Source organism: Ceratotherium simum, chromosome 29 (assembly GCF_057802395.1).
Source record: "Ceratotherium simum simum isolate JZ-2026a chromosome 29, ASM5780239v1, whole genome shotgun sequence".
Classification (NCBI taxonomy): domain Eukaryota; kingdom Metazoa; phylum Chordata; class Mammalia; order Perissodactyla; family Rhinocerotidae; genus Ceratotherium; species Ceratotherium simum.
The window spans coordinates 40,169,530-40,184,286 of record NC_141928.1 but is presented as its reverse complement, the minus strand read 5'-3'; the positions used below and the strand labels follow the sequence as shown (position 1 = coordinate 40,184,286).

The window sequence follows — 14,757 nt, the reverse complement described above, 5'->3', positions numbered from 1 at the left end:
ATTGGAGGGGTGAATGTAGAAGCAGGGGGATCAGATAGAGGCTATTACATAACTACAACTAAGGATTGAGGATGGTTTGGATAAGGTGGTGGTGGTAGAGATGGGGAAGAGAAAATAAGGTCATTTGGAGGGAGTGCTAACAAGACTTCCTGGTGGGCTTAGATGTGGGAATGAGAGAAAGATATCAAAGCCGAGTTTCTGGCTTTAGGAACTGAGTTACTAAAAGGTTCCATGTACTGAGATGGGAAAGACGAGGGAATGATCAGGTTTGGGAGGCAGAGAGTTAAGAGTTACAATTTGGACATCTGCAAGTAGAGGTGAAAACAGAACATCAGAAAGATGAATTTAGAAAGATGCGTAGGAGAGATGAGAGTGATAGAGATTGAAGGCAGGGAGGCCAGGTAGAAAACTCGTACCGCAGTCAAAGTGAGGGAGAGCGAGTGCTGACAGTGGGCCTGGAGATGGGGGATGGGAGGAGAAAGAATGGAGGAGGGTAGTTGGAAGGACTTGGCAATGGCCTGGATATGATGAATAAGACAGTGAAGTCAAAGATGACCGTGGGGGACTCTTCATGACCAGGAGGTTGTCACCACCATTAACAGGAAGTAGCACGTCAGGAAGAAGGGCTGGTTGGTAGGCACTGCATCTCGGTGGTGACGTCAACCAGGCAGCTGAAAATAACTAAACTCAGAAGCGGCAGTTAACTTGTTAGAGAATGATAATGAACGTGGTTAAACTTGCCAAAGAAGAGGACAGAGAAAGCAGGCAGTGTGTACAATTCTGGGAAGGCCTCTATGCTTACTAGGGTGAAAGTGATTCAGTGATGACTACAGAGAGATGCTAGAGAGGCAAGAGAGAAGCCAGCGTCAAGAAGGCCAGAGAACGGAAGGGTTTCAAAGGGATGCACGTTAACAGAGTCAAATGCTTTGGAAATGTTTGAAGAGGATGAAGGCCAAGAAAAGGCCACTGAATGTGGCAACTAAGAGGCCACTGGTGACTGGAGAAAGTGGGAGGATGAAAGAAGGTGGTTGGCAAGTGCTATGGAGTGAAGAGGTGAGGAAGGGAAAGACAGCAGTGTGGCTCACTTAAGAAGTTTGGCAGTGAGTGAGAGGAATGTGACTTTACATTCCTGTGACTGTGTGCAGGACAGGTTCACGATCTATCACGATCCCCCTCTCTGACTCAAGTCCCCATGCTGACTCGCGCTCACCGCCAGTTCCTGCCTTATGTGTTCTGTGGTTGCCTCCAGGGCCCGGGTGCCTTTGGTGGCCTCATCTTCCACCGCTTTCACGGTCTTGAGCAATGATGTCACATTGGTCACCATCACCTAGGGGCGTCAGAGTGGGGAGGGGATCATTTTAAGGAACAGATGGAAGCGCACAGATCTGCTCCCTCAGGATCCTGATGTTGCTCTCCTCTCCAACCTTGGCAGAGTTCTTGAGCTGCCACACAGCAGGGTCATCTCCCACTTTGCCAGCTGCAGCCTTGGTTGCACTGATGAGGTCTCCCAGGGCCTTGGCCACATCTTTCACTGCATTGATCAGCACCACCTGTGTGGGGGAGCAGAGGCTTTGGTCTATGGGAGGAAAAAGGGGAACAGGAAGTGGTTCTGGCCAGAATTAGAGGTGTCAGGTGGATACCTGGGTCTCAGGGTCCTCAGCTCCCAGGCTGGCTGCACCCAGCTTGACCACATCAGCAAGGCGGGTGATGGTGGCCACGGAGGACTGGGCAGCCTGTGCCAACTTCTCCTGGCTCCCAGCTGCATTCTGCACCAGGACCTTGGTGTCCTCCACCAGCACCTTTGCAGTCTTCAGAATGCCCTCCCTGAGGGAGGGCTCAGCCTAGTCAGCTCTTCTCAGGCCTCCTCCAGCCCCTCCACCCTCTTCTGGCTCCACACCCACCCCTGCCTCCATGAGGCCCAGCTTCCTCACCGGTGGTCAGCGAAAGTTTCGGCACCCTCGCGATTGAGTGTGCCAGCAGTAGCAAACATGATGGTGGTGTCAAGGTCAGCGATGATGCCGGACACAGCACTGGCTGCTGTGATGCAGGCCTGGGTGCCACGATTCCCGGCCTGCAGTGCAGCCAGCACGTGGGAGACCTGTGGGGAGGAGAGTCACATGGTGACTGTGGTAGGTGCCACGTGAAAGGGAAAGGTCACTGGTGGCTGGGAGAAGGGACAGAGGAGAGGGCTGGGAAGGTTGCAGGAGGATGGGAAAAGCTGCAGGGTTGCGAGCCAGTCCCCCCATCCGTAGGGACGAGCACAGTCACCTTCTCGGAGACTCTCCGGGCACACTCTATGAGCTCCTTCTTGGTGTAGGCGTCACTGGGGCTGCACTGCAGGGCACCCGCCTTGGTGACCAGAGCAGCACAGCCGTGCCCCAGCTCCTGGACCCGGTGCTTGATGTGGGCACCTATCTGTAAGCAGACAGAAAAGGGAGATAGATTTTACAAGAGGCACTCAGAGTACCTCCATTGTGTTTGGAAGAGTCAGTAAGGACCTAAAAAAACATGCATTGCAGACTAAAGGGGCTGTGAGAAGCAGTGCCCAGCACGAAGACGACTCCTGTTTCCTAGCCTGCACGCAGGAGGTCACCTCCTAACATAGAGAATAGAACGTGGGCACCAGCTGGTGAGGACTGTGTTAAGCATAGTGAGGAGGAGGGGAGAAGCACTTTATGCTGGGGTATTGGAGGCAGAGGGTCACGGATTACCATTTGGCCTATGCGGTGTGGAGGGGTTTGGAGTTGGAGATTAGGTCTGTCATGCTAAGATCCAATTACTTGTTTTCTTGGAAAGCCAGGAGCTTAGGAAAGGAAGAGCTTCATAGATTTGCAAGAAATAAGAACTAGGAAGGGAATATAGACATGCAGCATAGCAGAGAAGCAGCCACAGGCCCAGAGGAAGGCTGGCAGAGGCAACAGCAGCAGACCGGGAAATCTCTAGATCCTGGGCTGTCTCCTTTATCCCTGTGACTGAAGGCTTTGATCCCGTCCTGACACAGGGCCCTGATCTCGTTTTAGTGGAGTGGCCCTGAGGATGTGTTCCCTGTTCTATGAAAGACTAGAGGGAGTGGGGGTGGGACAGCCCCAGAGGCTGACGTGATGGGGACAAGGGGCATGCCACTGGGACTTTCTGTGAGGGGCAGGGGGAAGGTCAGAGCTGCCTCCATGTTTACCTCTTCATTTTCAGCAGCCACAGCTGCAGGCTTGGCCTGCGAAGCCAGACGGCCATAGTCACTGGTCAGCTGGTTAGCGAGAGGGCCCAGCTCCTCAGGGCTGGTGTTTGACTTGGTTACCTGGTGATAATGGAAGAAGTGAAGTTATGTCAGAGCTCAGTTCTCCAAGGGCAGTCCCCTTATACTCTCCCAAACTCACCATCTCCTGAACGGTGACGGCAATGGCCTTGGCTGTCCGCACCATAGTTGTTTGGTAATCAACAAAGGAGCCTTCTGGTTCACCCATTGGTCCTTCATCTAGCTGAGAGAGAGGATGGGGAAAGGGGAAAGATTGTCAGGGTCTCTGCCACTGTGCTCAGGGACCCTGGCTCAGGGAAGCCTTTGTCCACAGGCACCCCAAGACTCTAACCTGGTTGATGGCCTGGGTGATGGAGTCCACCATGCCACCGACAACCCCAGCAGCACTGGCTGCCTCATTGAGGGTTGTTGTCAGGTCCTCTACGGCCTCTGTCATCATCTGCACAGCCTCCTCCAGGGCTTCCTGGGTGTGAGCTGCTTGCTGTGGGGCAGAGTGAGTGAGTGGAGGGGGCCCTGCTGTTCCTGCTTCTCCCACCTCGTACTAGTAGCAGCCCCTCCCTCCCAGTACCTTGGGGTTACCGCCAGCCTCTTTGGCTGTGTACAGCAACTGCAGGGCAGACTCTGCCAAAGTTTTTGTCTGGTCCAGGAGCGCCATCTGCTGCGGGTGGCTCAGGGTCTTAGAGGCAGCACCCACTGCAGCCAGGGTGAGTGGCTCAAAGTACTGGGCCATCTGGGACACCTGAGGCAAGGGAAGGGGGTCAGCTGGGCCAGGTACCCTCATTCATTCTATCCCCCCGGGACTCCCTTCTTGTCTCTCTAGGTACCTTGTGTCCCAGCTGGGAGGCTTCAGCCCGGGCAGCACTGGCCAGCGGCTCAATGAGATGGGAGATCTCCTGTACTGCCGTAAGCATCTGAGTGTGCAAGGCCTGGGGAGGAAGCAGACGTCAGTCCTGACTGTGACCTGGAATAGGACCCTCTTGATGTGTAGGACCCCACTCTTTCTACCATATCGAACTAACTAACCCCCCTTGGCATGTTCCATCCCCTTGATGTCTCTCTGGAGCCCACTCCCGGATCCCCCATCTTCCTCAAGGCTGCTATCTCTCTTCCCAGACGCAACCTTTCCTCTCACATAACCCTTTTCCCCCTTACCTCTTGAGAGATTCCCTCACGGGGAGCAAGCTGCTGGCTGACTGCAGCAAGGGAAGCCTGGTCCAGGTCCCGCAGACAGCTGTTCAGAGCTGCAATGGCTGTCTCACACTCCAGTTGCCCTGGAGCCTTGTCCCTGCAGACACATCACAGGCTCCAACACCAAGAACATCCCCTAAAACAAGGCTAGCCTATCTTTCCCATAGCCCCCAAATCTTGGACAACAGGTGTCCTCCAACACTACCCCATCTAATTGCACCTAAGGGCCCAGCCCTCCATTCTGCCACAATGTGTGCCCCCAGTCGTACCAGTTCTCCACCCCCTCAATACCTCATGCTTGTAATGAGCTTCTTGATGGAGTCTGAGACAGTACGGGAGTGGCCAGCCAGCACTGACCAGCGCGGGGGGTCCCGGGGATTGACTGCCAGAGCCCGGGCTGTCTGGATTAGCCCCCCGGCACTCTCCAACATTGTCTTGGCAGAGATCACAATGGGCTCCATGGCAGCGCGCCCCTGGGGAGAGGGGAGGCAGGGAGGTGAATCTCAAGACTCCCAAGAAGATGAGGTGGCAGCTGGCCCCTCAGTTCTCCCCTTACGTTGCCTCACCTCAGGGCTGATCTGGGCAGGAATACTGGAGAATTCGGGGTTGGATGCAAAGGCACTCAGATTGTCCACAGCCTCCAGCAGTGGGGCTGTTGCTGCTCGGCACTGGGCACGGTTCTCCTCCGTGAAGGCCCCATCTAGTGCCTGAGGTGGGAGTGACAGAGAGGCCCTCAGGACAGACTATAGGCAGGGGAGGTGAAGCCCAGGTCTCCTTCCTGGGCTTAAAGGTATGGGGAGAGGCTGGTGATGACCAGTGTGGATAGGAAGGGGCTTGGGCTCAGGCAGAACGGGTTTGGTAGAAGGCCTCAGGGAATGACGGGGGGATCAGGGGAGGGAAGAGAATTCAAACTCTGGGAACCTTGATGGTCTTGACAAGATTGGCTGTGCTGTTGGCCACCTCCTTGGCAGATTGTACAAATTGGCGTTTGGCGGTAGGATTGGCGGTACGAGCAGAAGCGAGGCGGCAGCTGTTACACAGCGCAGAGGTGTGTTTGGCCACAATGGTGGCTGCAGAGAGCACCTGAGGAGACAGACATGTGGGAGAGCCATGATGAGGGCAGGAGGGAAGTGTGCACACCCAGGGAGGAGCCCCTTTAGGTTGGAGGATGGAGAGCAATACCTTTGGAAGTCTAATCAGGAAAGACAGAGTCAACTGAAAAGTCAAGATTTGGGAGACAGAGATACCCAAAAATGAAGAGGGTGTGGGGAGGGGGAGATGAAAGCCAGACACACTAATGGAGAAATCCTAACAGGGTCAGTGCGAGAGTAAGCTCAATCATCTATAGGGAAGTTGTGAACTCAGCAATAACTGAACAAACGATGAGAAGCGTGGCAGGAAAAGGCAATTACCCAAAGAGAAGCTGTGTGTGGAGGTCAGAGATGGTCTCCACCCTCACCTTCCCGACATGTCCCACCTTGCATCTCCCTCTCTCCCCACGGGGCAGGTCCATCCTGGCTCAGCACCTTTGCCCAGACTTGCCCATGGTACTTCTGCCCTTGAGTTACCTGGGCCTGGGTGCAGCCAGGTTCCCCCAAACTCTGACAGGCCATCTGAATTGCCTGGTTTGCACGGGCAAACTGTGTGGGCTCCACCAGCCCTTGCTGTCCAGCTTGGCTGTTGGGGTCAGAGACGCCCACCAGATATGCAGCCTAGGGAGAGAGAAGGGGTGGGGTGAGGAATACAGAATATTCCTCAGGTGGGAATCAAACAGTGATAGTGAGGACAAAGGGGAGTAGGGGTAAGTTGAGCGGCCAGGATTCTACTGGGTTCTCTGAGTGGAGGTATATTAACAACTACAGTCACACTGTAAAAAAGAAAAAAACTTCTCTTGTTTTGTGAAATGAGTTCAAACATTTCTTAAGGTGAAAAGTAAATTGCTTATTGTAAGTAGCGGTTAAAAAAAAGTTTGAAAGACACACAAACACACATGCACAAAGCCTCTTTTAAAGACAGTTGTAAAACTATGGAGGTTGTTAGGCTCATTAACATTTATAATACCTCCAAGCCTCAGAGATTTGGAAAGAGGGAAGGGATGGGTATAATGGTTGCCAAAAAACTTTTTTATAATTAGAAGATTATCATAAAGTTTGATCTGTACTTCAATCGACACGTGGTAGCTTCGCGTTCTCCTCTTTATGCTTTTCCAGAAGTAAGTCAAGCCATATAGAGCAGCCCGCCCAACAGACCAGGGCAGAGGGAGGTTGAGGGAGCAGGACGGTAGGCTTTCAGGGAAGCAGTGTGAAATGATGAATTCTCAAGCCCATTTGTTTTAAGGATTCAGATACTAAAGCAAAATACTCTCTGAACTAATAGGTTGTCTTATACTTCATAATGTAGAAAAAGGCAAAGTTAAGTGGTGACTCAAGTAGCTGGAAATTTAGTCACTGGTACTAGTTTAATAAAGTAACAATTATGTGAAATGATTTGCATATACTAATTTGTATATACCAAGAAAGCCAGGGCTGGAAAAGGCCCAGTAGCTGGACAATGTAATCATAACCCAAAGCACCAGGGCTCGGGGGTAACTGTGATCAGAATTGCTGGTCTTGGGCCGGCCCCGTGGCTTAGCGGTTAAGTGTACACTCCGCTGCTGGTGGCCCAGGTTCAGATCCTGGGCGCACACCGATGCACTGCTTCTCCGGCCATGCTGAGGCCACGTCCCACATACGGCAACTAGAAGGATGTGCAACTATGACATACAACCATCTACTGGGGCTTTGGGAGAAAAATAAATAAATAAATAAAATTATAAAAAAAAGAATTGCTGGTGTTCTGTGACTGCTGGTAAATGTCTCCACTTCAGGAAGGGCAAAGAACCCCAGTTTCCATAGAGTTGGCTCTGCAAACACAACTTCTTGATTCATCTAGAATCAAGGCTGCGTGTGTCAGGCTGTGAGGAGGTGGGGTAGGGACAGCAGGGGCATTCCAGGAACCAATTCAGGAGAATAACCTGTGCAGCTGCCTCGGTGAAGCCACAGAGGGCCTTGGAGGCAGTGGCAATGGCCTCCCCAAACTCTGGCAGGTGTCCGTTCTTGGCATTTTGGGAGATGCCAGTCATGGCCTCACCCAGTACCTGAGAAACAGAGAGGATGACGAGAGTCACATCTTGTCCTCAGAGGGACAGATCAGCCCCTGCTTAGCTCCACCTTCCCACCCTCTGCCCTCTTGGTTCCTGGTTGCACTCACCTTTGAGTTCTCCATGACACTGTCCAGGCAACCAAAGTAGGACATGTCATTGATGGGCTGTACTGGGTTCTCTAAAAGTTCCCGGACCGTCTGTGTAGAGAAGGGTGAAGTGAAATGCAAGACACCCCCTCACCCCTAAACCTAGAACACTTTCCTCAACCTCAGCACCATTTAGCCTGCCAAGTGCCCACCTCCAATTCCCGCAGGGCATTGTCACACTCTTTCTGGCCTGGCGCCTGCTGGGTGCACATGGTGATGAGCTGGTTGATACTGTCTGTCACCGCCCTGGGAGGAAGAGAAAGTTGAGTGAATGGGTGCACAGGTCAGCATTCCTGGGTCCTATCTACATGGGAAGTCTCTATAGCTATTTCCCTTTTGTCTGTACCATTCCTAAGCTGGGGACTTCTCATGAAGTGTCCCCTCCCCAGTCTCTTCAACATTCTAGGGCTGGACTTCCCAGCTCCTACTTACCGGGCAGCTGCAGCCAGCTGACTCTTGAGGTTGGGGGCAGCCGGGTCTGTGGACAGGGCCTTGGCAGCCAGAAGAAGTTTGCTTGAAGACATAGAGATGCCCTTCAAGTTGGACACGACCTGGGCCTGGTCATCTTGGCTCTGTTGAAGGTGAGAAGGTCAGCATACTGTCCAGTCCTTTCTTACCTGTCTCTAAAAGGGATCTTCTGCCCTAGGCACTCTAGTACTAGTACAGACTGGGGAGGGGCGGGAGCCAGGAACAGGTCAGGACTCTGTGGTCACACAGGTGCCTCCTGTCTAACCCTTCAACCAGACTCTGTGCCTCTTTGTACCGGAGCCTGTCCTGCCATCTCCACGCCGGCTTCCAGGAAGGTGCTGAAGTCCTGCCCAAATCGACCTGAAGCTCGAGCCAAGTCCTGAGGGGTTCCCCGAGAGGCCTGCACCAGTTCTGTGGCTGCCTGATTCAGCCCAGCAGCAGCTTCATTCAACCGGCTCTGAGCTTCCTGAAACGTCCCAGTGCTGGGGGGAAGCTGCAGGGTCAGAGAGAAAGTCAGATGCAAGAATGGGGAATGACGCAAGGGAGAGTATGGTCCAGGAGTGCTGGGAGGTGGGCACAGAGCGTGGGAGTAATGAAAGGGGATAAATCTGGGAAGTCAGGGTCCAGAAGAGGGCTAAGGTGGAAGAAGCTTGGAGTTCTTTGGCTCCTATGTTCCCCCCACACCCCTATCCTCCTACCGAGTCACTCAGGAGTCGCTTGCTGGCATCTCCCACTGCTCTCAGGGCATTATCCACATCTCGCTGGCCAGGCAGGCAGCTGACACAGCGGTTCAGTGCCTGGGTCACTGCTTTAGCCACCTGAGGGGGGAAAGGAGATGGGGGTTGCCAAAATGGAAACAACTTGGGAGATCCCCTCCTCTGCCCATGGGACGTGGGAGATAATTGCTCTACTGCCTCTGAAAGTGAGAGGAAAGCGGGTATTGTAGCTGAAGAGGCTGAAGTTAGGGTATCAAGTGATGGTGCTCTAACTCCCCCAGACCTGGGGTTTAGCTACGCCCCTGCCTCAGTCTAACTGAGACACTTCCACTAAGAAGAGAGAAAGCGCGGAATCCAGGGAGGAGCTCTCGAGAGCAGACTGACATGTCTGTCAGTGTGGATGAGACTGCCCCAGTCGGGGCCCTTCTGATGGGATGTGGGGAGAGGGCGCAAGTGGCCCCTTCCCAATACCCGACCTGGGCAAGCCGCTGCTGGCTCTCAGGGTCCCCTGGATGGCCAGCTGCCTTTTTTGCCTCCTCGATGAGGCTGCTGGCCTTGTCCAGTACATCACTGGCCGTGTCAAGCACGATGGCCTGCACTGCAGGATCTGACGTCAGGGCAGCTACGCCCCGAGCAGCCTGGGCCAGTGACCGCAGCCCACCTGCCACATCCCGAGCTGCAATACCTGGGGAGACAGGGAGAGAGGCAGGAAGGGAGAAGGCAGCCTCACTGCCAGGCCTTGATCCCAGTGGTTCCGTCAGCCCCATCCCTCATCCAGCTATTTCTCAACCCCCCTGGCCACGTGTCCCACTCCTGGCCCTGCCCACATACCTGCATAATTTTCATTGCCCTGGGCAACCTCCCCCAGCAGCTGGGCCATGGCGGAGCTCACTGCTTTGGTGCTGTTGCCCAGGTCCTGGGCACATTTCTCCATCTAGAGATGAAAGGGGACACTCAGGGGCTCAGGTAAAGCAGGAACTGGGAAGGGGGAACTTGAGAAGCTACTTGGGGACAGCTGGCATTTCAAATGAAGGTCTTGGGCAGCTCCGGGGCACAGGTGGGGAAGAGGACTTCAGGGTTTGAGTAAGAATGAGGTCTTAAGAATACTTACAGTCTCCCCAGGTAAGGGTTTAAGCTTGCCATCTCGAGCTGCTGCCTTCACTTCCTGCAGGTCTCTCTCTAGATTCTGTACCACACTCAGTGCAGAATCCATCTCCAAAGGCCCACATGCTTCCTGAGCCTACAGTGACATGGGGGTTTGGGGTATAAGAGATACTATTGTGTCCCACACTGATGCCTCAGGTTACATGATATCCCGGTTTTAGGTTATTCTGTACAGATTCCCCATCATCCCAGGACCCCACTCTCATCTTCCAAAAAGATAGCCAGCTCCCATACCTTCTGGGCAGCAGTACGGAGTTCAGCCAATGCGGTGCCAAGGTTTTTAGCACATTGACTCAGTTGCATGGCCGAAGCCTGGTCCTGAATTGTTGGCACTGAGGCCTTTGCAGCTGCCACCATCTTCCCACCTGGCTGTAGGGGGAATACGCAGGCAGATGAAGTACCATCCTCCCTCTGGGCCTGGGGGCAGGGACTGATGACAGTCAGAACATGGTGAGCACTGGGTCTTAGTACTGGGAAAGAGGCTATTGGCAGAGATTTAAACTGTGGGAGATCCAGGGGACTTAGAACGGGAGAAAGGGTCTGGTGTGAGAGGTGGGGAGAGGGTGCCTTGCCTGCAGGAAGCTCTGGCTGGCAGCAATGAGGGCTAGCTGAGCACTGGGACTATCAGGCTGAGCTTGGCTCCCTCGGACGCCTTGCACCAGCAGTGGAATCTGCTCTGCCACAGCCTGTAGGTGAAAATGTCATGAAAGCCATCTCCCCCAACAGGCTGGGGGAACATCTCCCTCCTCCCACACCTCCTTCCGCCCCCACACACTTCCTGGAGTCTCACCTTGCAGGTCTGCACCAGCACAGGCTGGGGGCCAGCAGAGGCCTTGGGGGTGGAGGCTGCGTGCTGGGCAGCAGCGATGGTCTGTGTAGCTGAGGCTGCAGCCTGCTTGGCTGCGTGCTGTGAGGACAGAGCAGTCAGGACAAGCCCCAGGCATTCCCGGCCCCAGTCCCTGGCCTGCACTGTCCAAGCCATCCTCCAAGGAAATATTAATTGCCTCTCTCCACATGTCCCTCCCAGTTTCAGTCCTACAGCACCCATGCTCTCTTGCTCCTAGTTTATTTCCCAGCTTCACCTCCAGGCGCTGCACCAGCTTTTTCTTGATGGCGTTCTGTGCAGCTGCATTGGTCGCCATGCGCAGACCCTCAGCTGCCTCCCGCAGCCGCTGCTGCTGCTCCTCACTGTCAGGGTGGGCGGCTGCTCCCTGAGAGGTGAAGAGACAGTCATGACCCAGCATCCCTGTGGATCCTAAATAAGCTCTGCCCTAACCCCTCCAGATTCAGACTTATTTTCCTGAAGTGATTTCTAATATCCTTGCTAAGGTAATCACCGTGGAGACAAGCTGTCTCAGGCAGGCAAATAGGAAGCCTCAGGAGGACCCTGGCTTCCCTTTGGGATGCCGCAGTCCCTTCTTTAGGTGGAATTGTTCCTTCTTTCCCTCTTTGGGGAAGGGGCCATGTTTCTTCTCCCACTCTCCACAAAATACCACTAGCAAATGGGGGTGACCAGGGCTCTCTGGGACAAGGGGAACTCAGTTTAGGGCAGGGACCTCACGAATACCAAAGCAGGGGACCTGGTTACTCCTGCAAACTGAAGAGCCCTAGAGCCCAGGGGGCCTGAGAATCTCCTGGCTTCTTCCTGACAGTCCTCTGCACCCTTGTGTCCCACTGTCTTTCCCTAAACTGCTAGCAGCAGAGCCCTGGGGACTGAAAGCCCATGTGCACTCACAGGAGAGACAAGGAAGCAGAGGAATCTCTTTGCTGGTGGCACCAAAGTGGGGAAAAGGGGGAACAGCAGACCTTAGACTTAGCGGGAGAGACAGGGTATGGGTGCCTGTCAGTCATAGAGCACTGGGAGTCACACTGACGGGAAGCCTGGACTGTGTCCACTGGCAGCCCAGGGACGCACTGACTTCCTGAGTGTTCCTATATTGGTTCTCTCATATTTTCCGTGTTTCCTGGGTCTCTCCCATCAGATGAGGGTGACCATCTGGACCTTTCCACTTCCTTCAGGGCCCAGGCTGGAGGTCTGCACAGAAGGCTCTGTACCTTGGCAGCCTCCACCATCTTGGCTGTGGCATCAGCCAGGATCTTGGCAGCACTTAATAGCTTGCGGGAATTCTCCAGGTCACTCTCCCCCTCGGCATCAGCCTTGATGGCATTGACCAGGTCGGAGGTGGCTTGGGCCAGGATGCGGGCCTGTCGCACCATCTCACCTGAGAGGACAGGACACAAGCAGGTGAGGAAGCCAGAGACACTGAGAGGGTGCCAGGGGTGGGTCGACAAGGTAGACGGGGCTTTTCGGGACAGTAAAGAGACTGGCAAAAGTTCTCGAAGTAATTTCCCTGGAGTTACTGTTTTCTGGGTTTAGGGTCTTGGAGAGGAACAGATTTCCCAGCGGGCTTTGAGGGGAGGAAAGACAGATTCTCCAATGGGTATTTTCAGCAAATAGTCTTGAGAGGACGAGACACTCTTTGTGAAGGCTTTTGTGGGTGAGGAGGTGGAGTGGAGTGGGGAAGGCTATCTCCTAACAATGCCACTTTCCATTTATTTGTGTGCACACATTGGTATATTCTTCAAACGTGCCAAGGCAGGCCAAGTGGGGATTACCCTCCTGCTCTACAGATGGTGAACTGGAGGTCTCTGAGAGATTAAACAGCCAGTCTACTGGGTGAGTCCTTAGGGGGAGGTGGCAGGTCTGCAAGGGAATGTCCAATGGGCTCAGGGAACCTCACTGGGGTTCTCTGTCTTCACAGGGGTGGTGTCCTTACCAGCATCACCCATGGAGCTGAAGATGTTCTCAGTGACAGTGAGGATGGTGTCAGTGGCCTGGTCATAACGGCCAGCAGGCCCAGCCCCTGTGGCGTGGGCCTTCACATGCTGCAGCAGCTCATTCAGGGCCTGAGTGACAGCTGTGGCTGCTGCTCCTACCCCCCGCAACAGCTGCCCATCCTCGGTAGCTGCCTGGGAGGCGGACACACAGCCCTCCACAGCTTTGGCCACCAGTCGTCCGGCCTCCACCAGCTGTTCTTGGCAGACAGGTGAGCTGATGGTAGGTGCGACAACCTGTGGGCAAACTGAGTGTCAGAGATGTAGGCAAGGGGAAGGAGTCATGAGGTGGGGTGTTTGTGGTGTTACCCAAAGTCACCGGGTTGGGTAATGAGGCCTCAGGAGCCAAAGAGATAAAATGAGAGGCTCTTGCGTGTGTGGCAGCATCAGCCCTTGGCACAGGCTAGAGCAACTTTTGGGGCTCACCTTGGTACAGGCCACCAGCTGAGATGTGGACAGGGCACACTGTGTGGCCGCAGCAATAACTTGAGTCTGAAGCCCCGAGTCCTCTGTCCGCTGGGCCACACTCTTGGCCTTGAGGACCAGGGCAGCTGCAGCACTTGCCACTGCCTTGGCTAGTTGCATCAGCATGTCCTGCAAGGAAACAGCAGTCAGCAGGGCCTGAGATTGGGCTTGGGATCCATGGACCCTTTCCAGAGGCATAGCTGTTTCATTATTCCCACTGACTCCAATCACAGGACAGTGTCTGCAGAAGCAACCAGAACCTACCCCAAGCCCCTGCCTTGAGCACCCAGTAGGACAGAACCCCCACCAAGGAACAAACTCACACCGAGAGAAACAGAGCCTACACCAATGGGAGAAATGCGAGAGGCGGATACACTCGGATGGCGATGGGGAGGGAGGGGCAGCACTGTTACAATGGGATGGAGAGAGGAGGTACCTCTTGAGGTCCCTCCTACCCCCAGCTTCTTTTCTTCATTTCTTCTCAACCTTGGTTGGAAGCAGTCACCCTAGAGTCTTGGGAACAGGTCCCAGTACCACCCTCCCTGATCCCATCTTCCCAAGCCCGGCCTGTGCCATGCCTCCCCATCACGTTCTGCTCTCCCAGGAGGCTGGGGGAGAGGTACAGAAGCGAGTGTATGCGGCTCAGAGAGGACAAAGCTGGGAAGGCCCAGGCCAGAGGCCGTTACCGTGGGGGGATTGGGGGCAGATCGAACCCCAGCCCCTCTGGGTGCACATATCTGCGTGGGAAATCCAGGATGACAAGTCAGCTGAGGAAAGTGGCATGGGGTAGGGAAGGGGGGAGCTACAGGAACAGCCTCCTCCGGGTGGTATGGTCTAAAGGACTGGATGGGGCTTCAAGATGTCCTCAAGCTGGGTTGAGGGCTACGTATGAGGAAGATGGAAAAGATGACAGGAGGCTAAAAATATCACAATAAGGGTCAAGGGTGAACTAGTAGGTTAAGTTTGGATTCAGGGGTTCTGAATTCTCATCCCCAAAAAAGAAGTGTCATCCCCTGGAAACAGAGGTTCAGGTTAGCTCTGTGGGGTCAATTTATAGTAGCAAGACTAGGAGCTGCATTTAGGATCAGAAGTTACCTCCCAGAAGCTGGGGTTTTGGGGTTGGGTAAGTCACCAACCTGGAAGTGTGGATCAGTATCACTTTCCCCAATTTGCTGCAACAGCTCCCCACTGGCCTGGCCCACGTTCCCAGCTGCTTGCAGCAGGTTCTGACGGGGCTGTGGAGAGTGAACACCAGTCAGAAGCTGCCCAATCCCTGCCCATGTGTCCACGGGTCCTACATGCCCATTGGCCCCACACCTCCATCCTGCAACTTGGACTGCCCCTTCTCCTTGGGCTCAAACCCTCTCTCCTCCCTAGGGC

The 14,757-nt window shown here is 54.3% G+C and overlaps 1 protein-coding gene across 5 annotated transcripts in view; it reads right to left on the bottom strand.

Moving 5' to 3' along the window:
- Nucleotides 1-14,757, bottom strand: part of TLN1 (talin 1) — a 32,264-nt gene that overhangs the window by 4,548 nt on the left and 12,959 nt on the right. For 4 of the 5 annotated variants that reach the window (XM_087419505.1, XM_087419506.1, XM_014797455.2 and 1 more), the window contains 33 exons: nucleotides 14,514-14,612; nucleotides 14,064-14,114; nucleotides 13,339-13,506; nucleotides 12,855-13,149; nucleotides 12,133-12,299; nucleotides 11,160-11,288; nucleotides 10,868-10,984; nucleotides 10,650-10,763; nucleotides 10,312-10,446; nucleotides 10,025-10,153; nucleotides 9,745-9,847; nucleotides 9,390-9,598; nucleotides 8,896-9,015; nucleotides 8,493-8,690; nucleotides 8,162-8,301; nucleotides 7,882-7,975; nucleotides 7,691-7,780; nucleotides 7,455-7,577; nucleotides 6,010-6,153; nucleotides 5,363-5,524; nucleotides 5,008-5,148; nucleotides 4,733-4,914; nucleotides 4,406-4,538; nucleotides 4,078-4,179; nucleotides 3,822-3,992; nucleotides 3,585-3,734; nucleotides 3,375-3,476; nucleotides 3,176-3,295; nucleotides 2,269-2,415; nucleotides 1,932-2,098; nucleotides 1,641-1,824; nucleotides 1,425-1,550; nucleotides 1,211-1,327 (listed from right to left, as the gene is read on the bottom strand). In XM_087419505.1, coding sequence (XP_087275631.1) covers nucleotides 1,211-1,327; nucleotides 1,425-1,550; nucleotides 1,641-1,824; nucleotides 1,932-2,098; nucleotides 2,269-2,415; nucleotides 3,176-3,295; nucleotides 3,375-3,476; nucleotides 3,585-3,734; nucleotides 3,822-3,992; nucleotides 4,078-4,179; nucleotides 4,406-4,538; nucleotides 4,733-4,914; nucleotides 5,008-5,148; nucleotides 5,363-5,524; nucleotides 6,010-6,153; nucleotides 7,455-7,577; nucleotides 7,691-7,780; nucleotides 7,882-7,975; nucleotides 8,162-8,301; nucleotides 8,493-8,690; nucleotides 8,896-9,015; nucleotides 9,390-9,598; nucleotides 9,745-9,847; nucleotides 10,025-10,153; nucleotides 10,312-10,446; nucleotides 10,650-10,763; nucleotides 10,868-10,984; nucleotides 11,160-11,288; nucleotides 12,133-12,299; nucleotides 12,855-13,149; nucleotides 13,339-13,506; nucleotides 14,064-14,114; nucleotides 14,514-14,612 — 4,629 coding nt within the window. The remainder of the gene's footprint in view (nucleotides 1-1,210; nucleotides 1,328-1,424; nucleotides 1,551-1,640; nucleotides 1,825-1,931; nucleotides 2,099-2,268; nucleotides 2,416-3,175; nucleotides 3,296-3,374; nucleotides 3,477-3,584; nucleotides 3,735-3,821; nucleotides 3,993-4,077; nucleotides 4,180-4,405; nucleotides 4,539-4,732; nucleotides 4,915-5,007; nucleotides 5,149-5,362; nucleotides 5,525-6,009; nucleotides 6,154-7,454; nucleotides 7,578-7,690; nucleotides 7,781-7,881; nucleotides 7,976-8,161; nucleotides 8,302-8,492; nucleotides 8,691-8,895; nucleotides 9,016-9,389; nucleotides 9,599-9,744; nucleotides 9,848-10,024; nucleotides 10,154-10,311; nucleotides 10,447-10,649; nucleotides 10,764-10,867; nucleotides 10,985-11,159; nucleotides 11,289-12,132; nucleotides 12,300-12,854; nucleotides 13,150-13,338; nucleotides 13,507-14,063; nucleotides 14,115-14,513; nucleotides 14,613-14,757) is intronic. The other variant, XM_087419507.1, reaches the window with a different exon arrangement.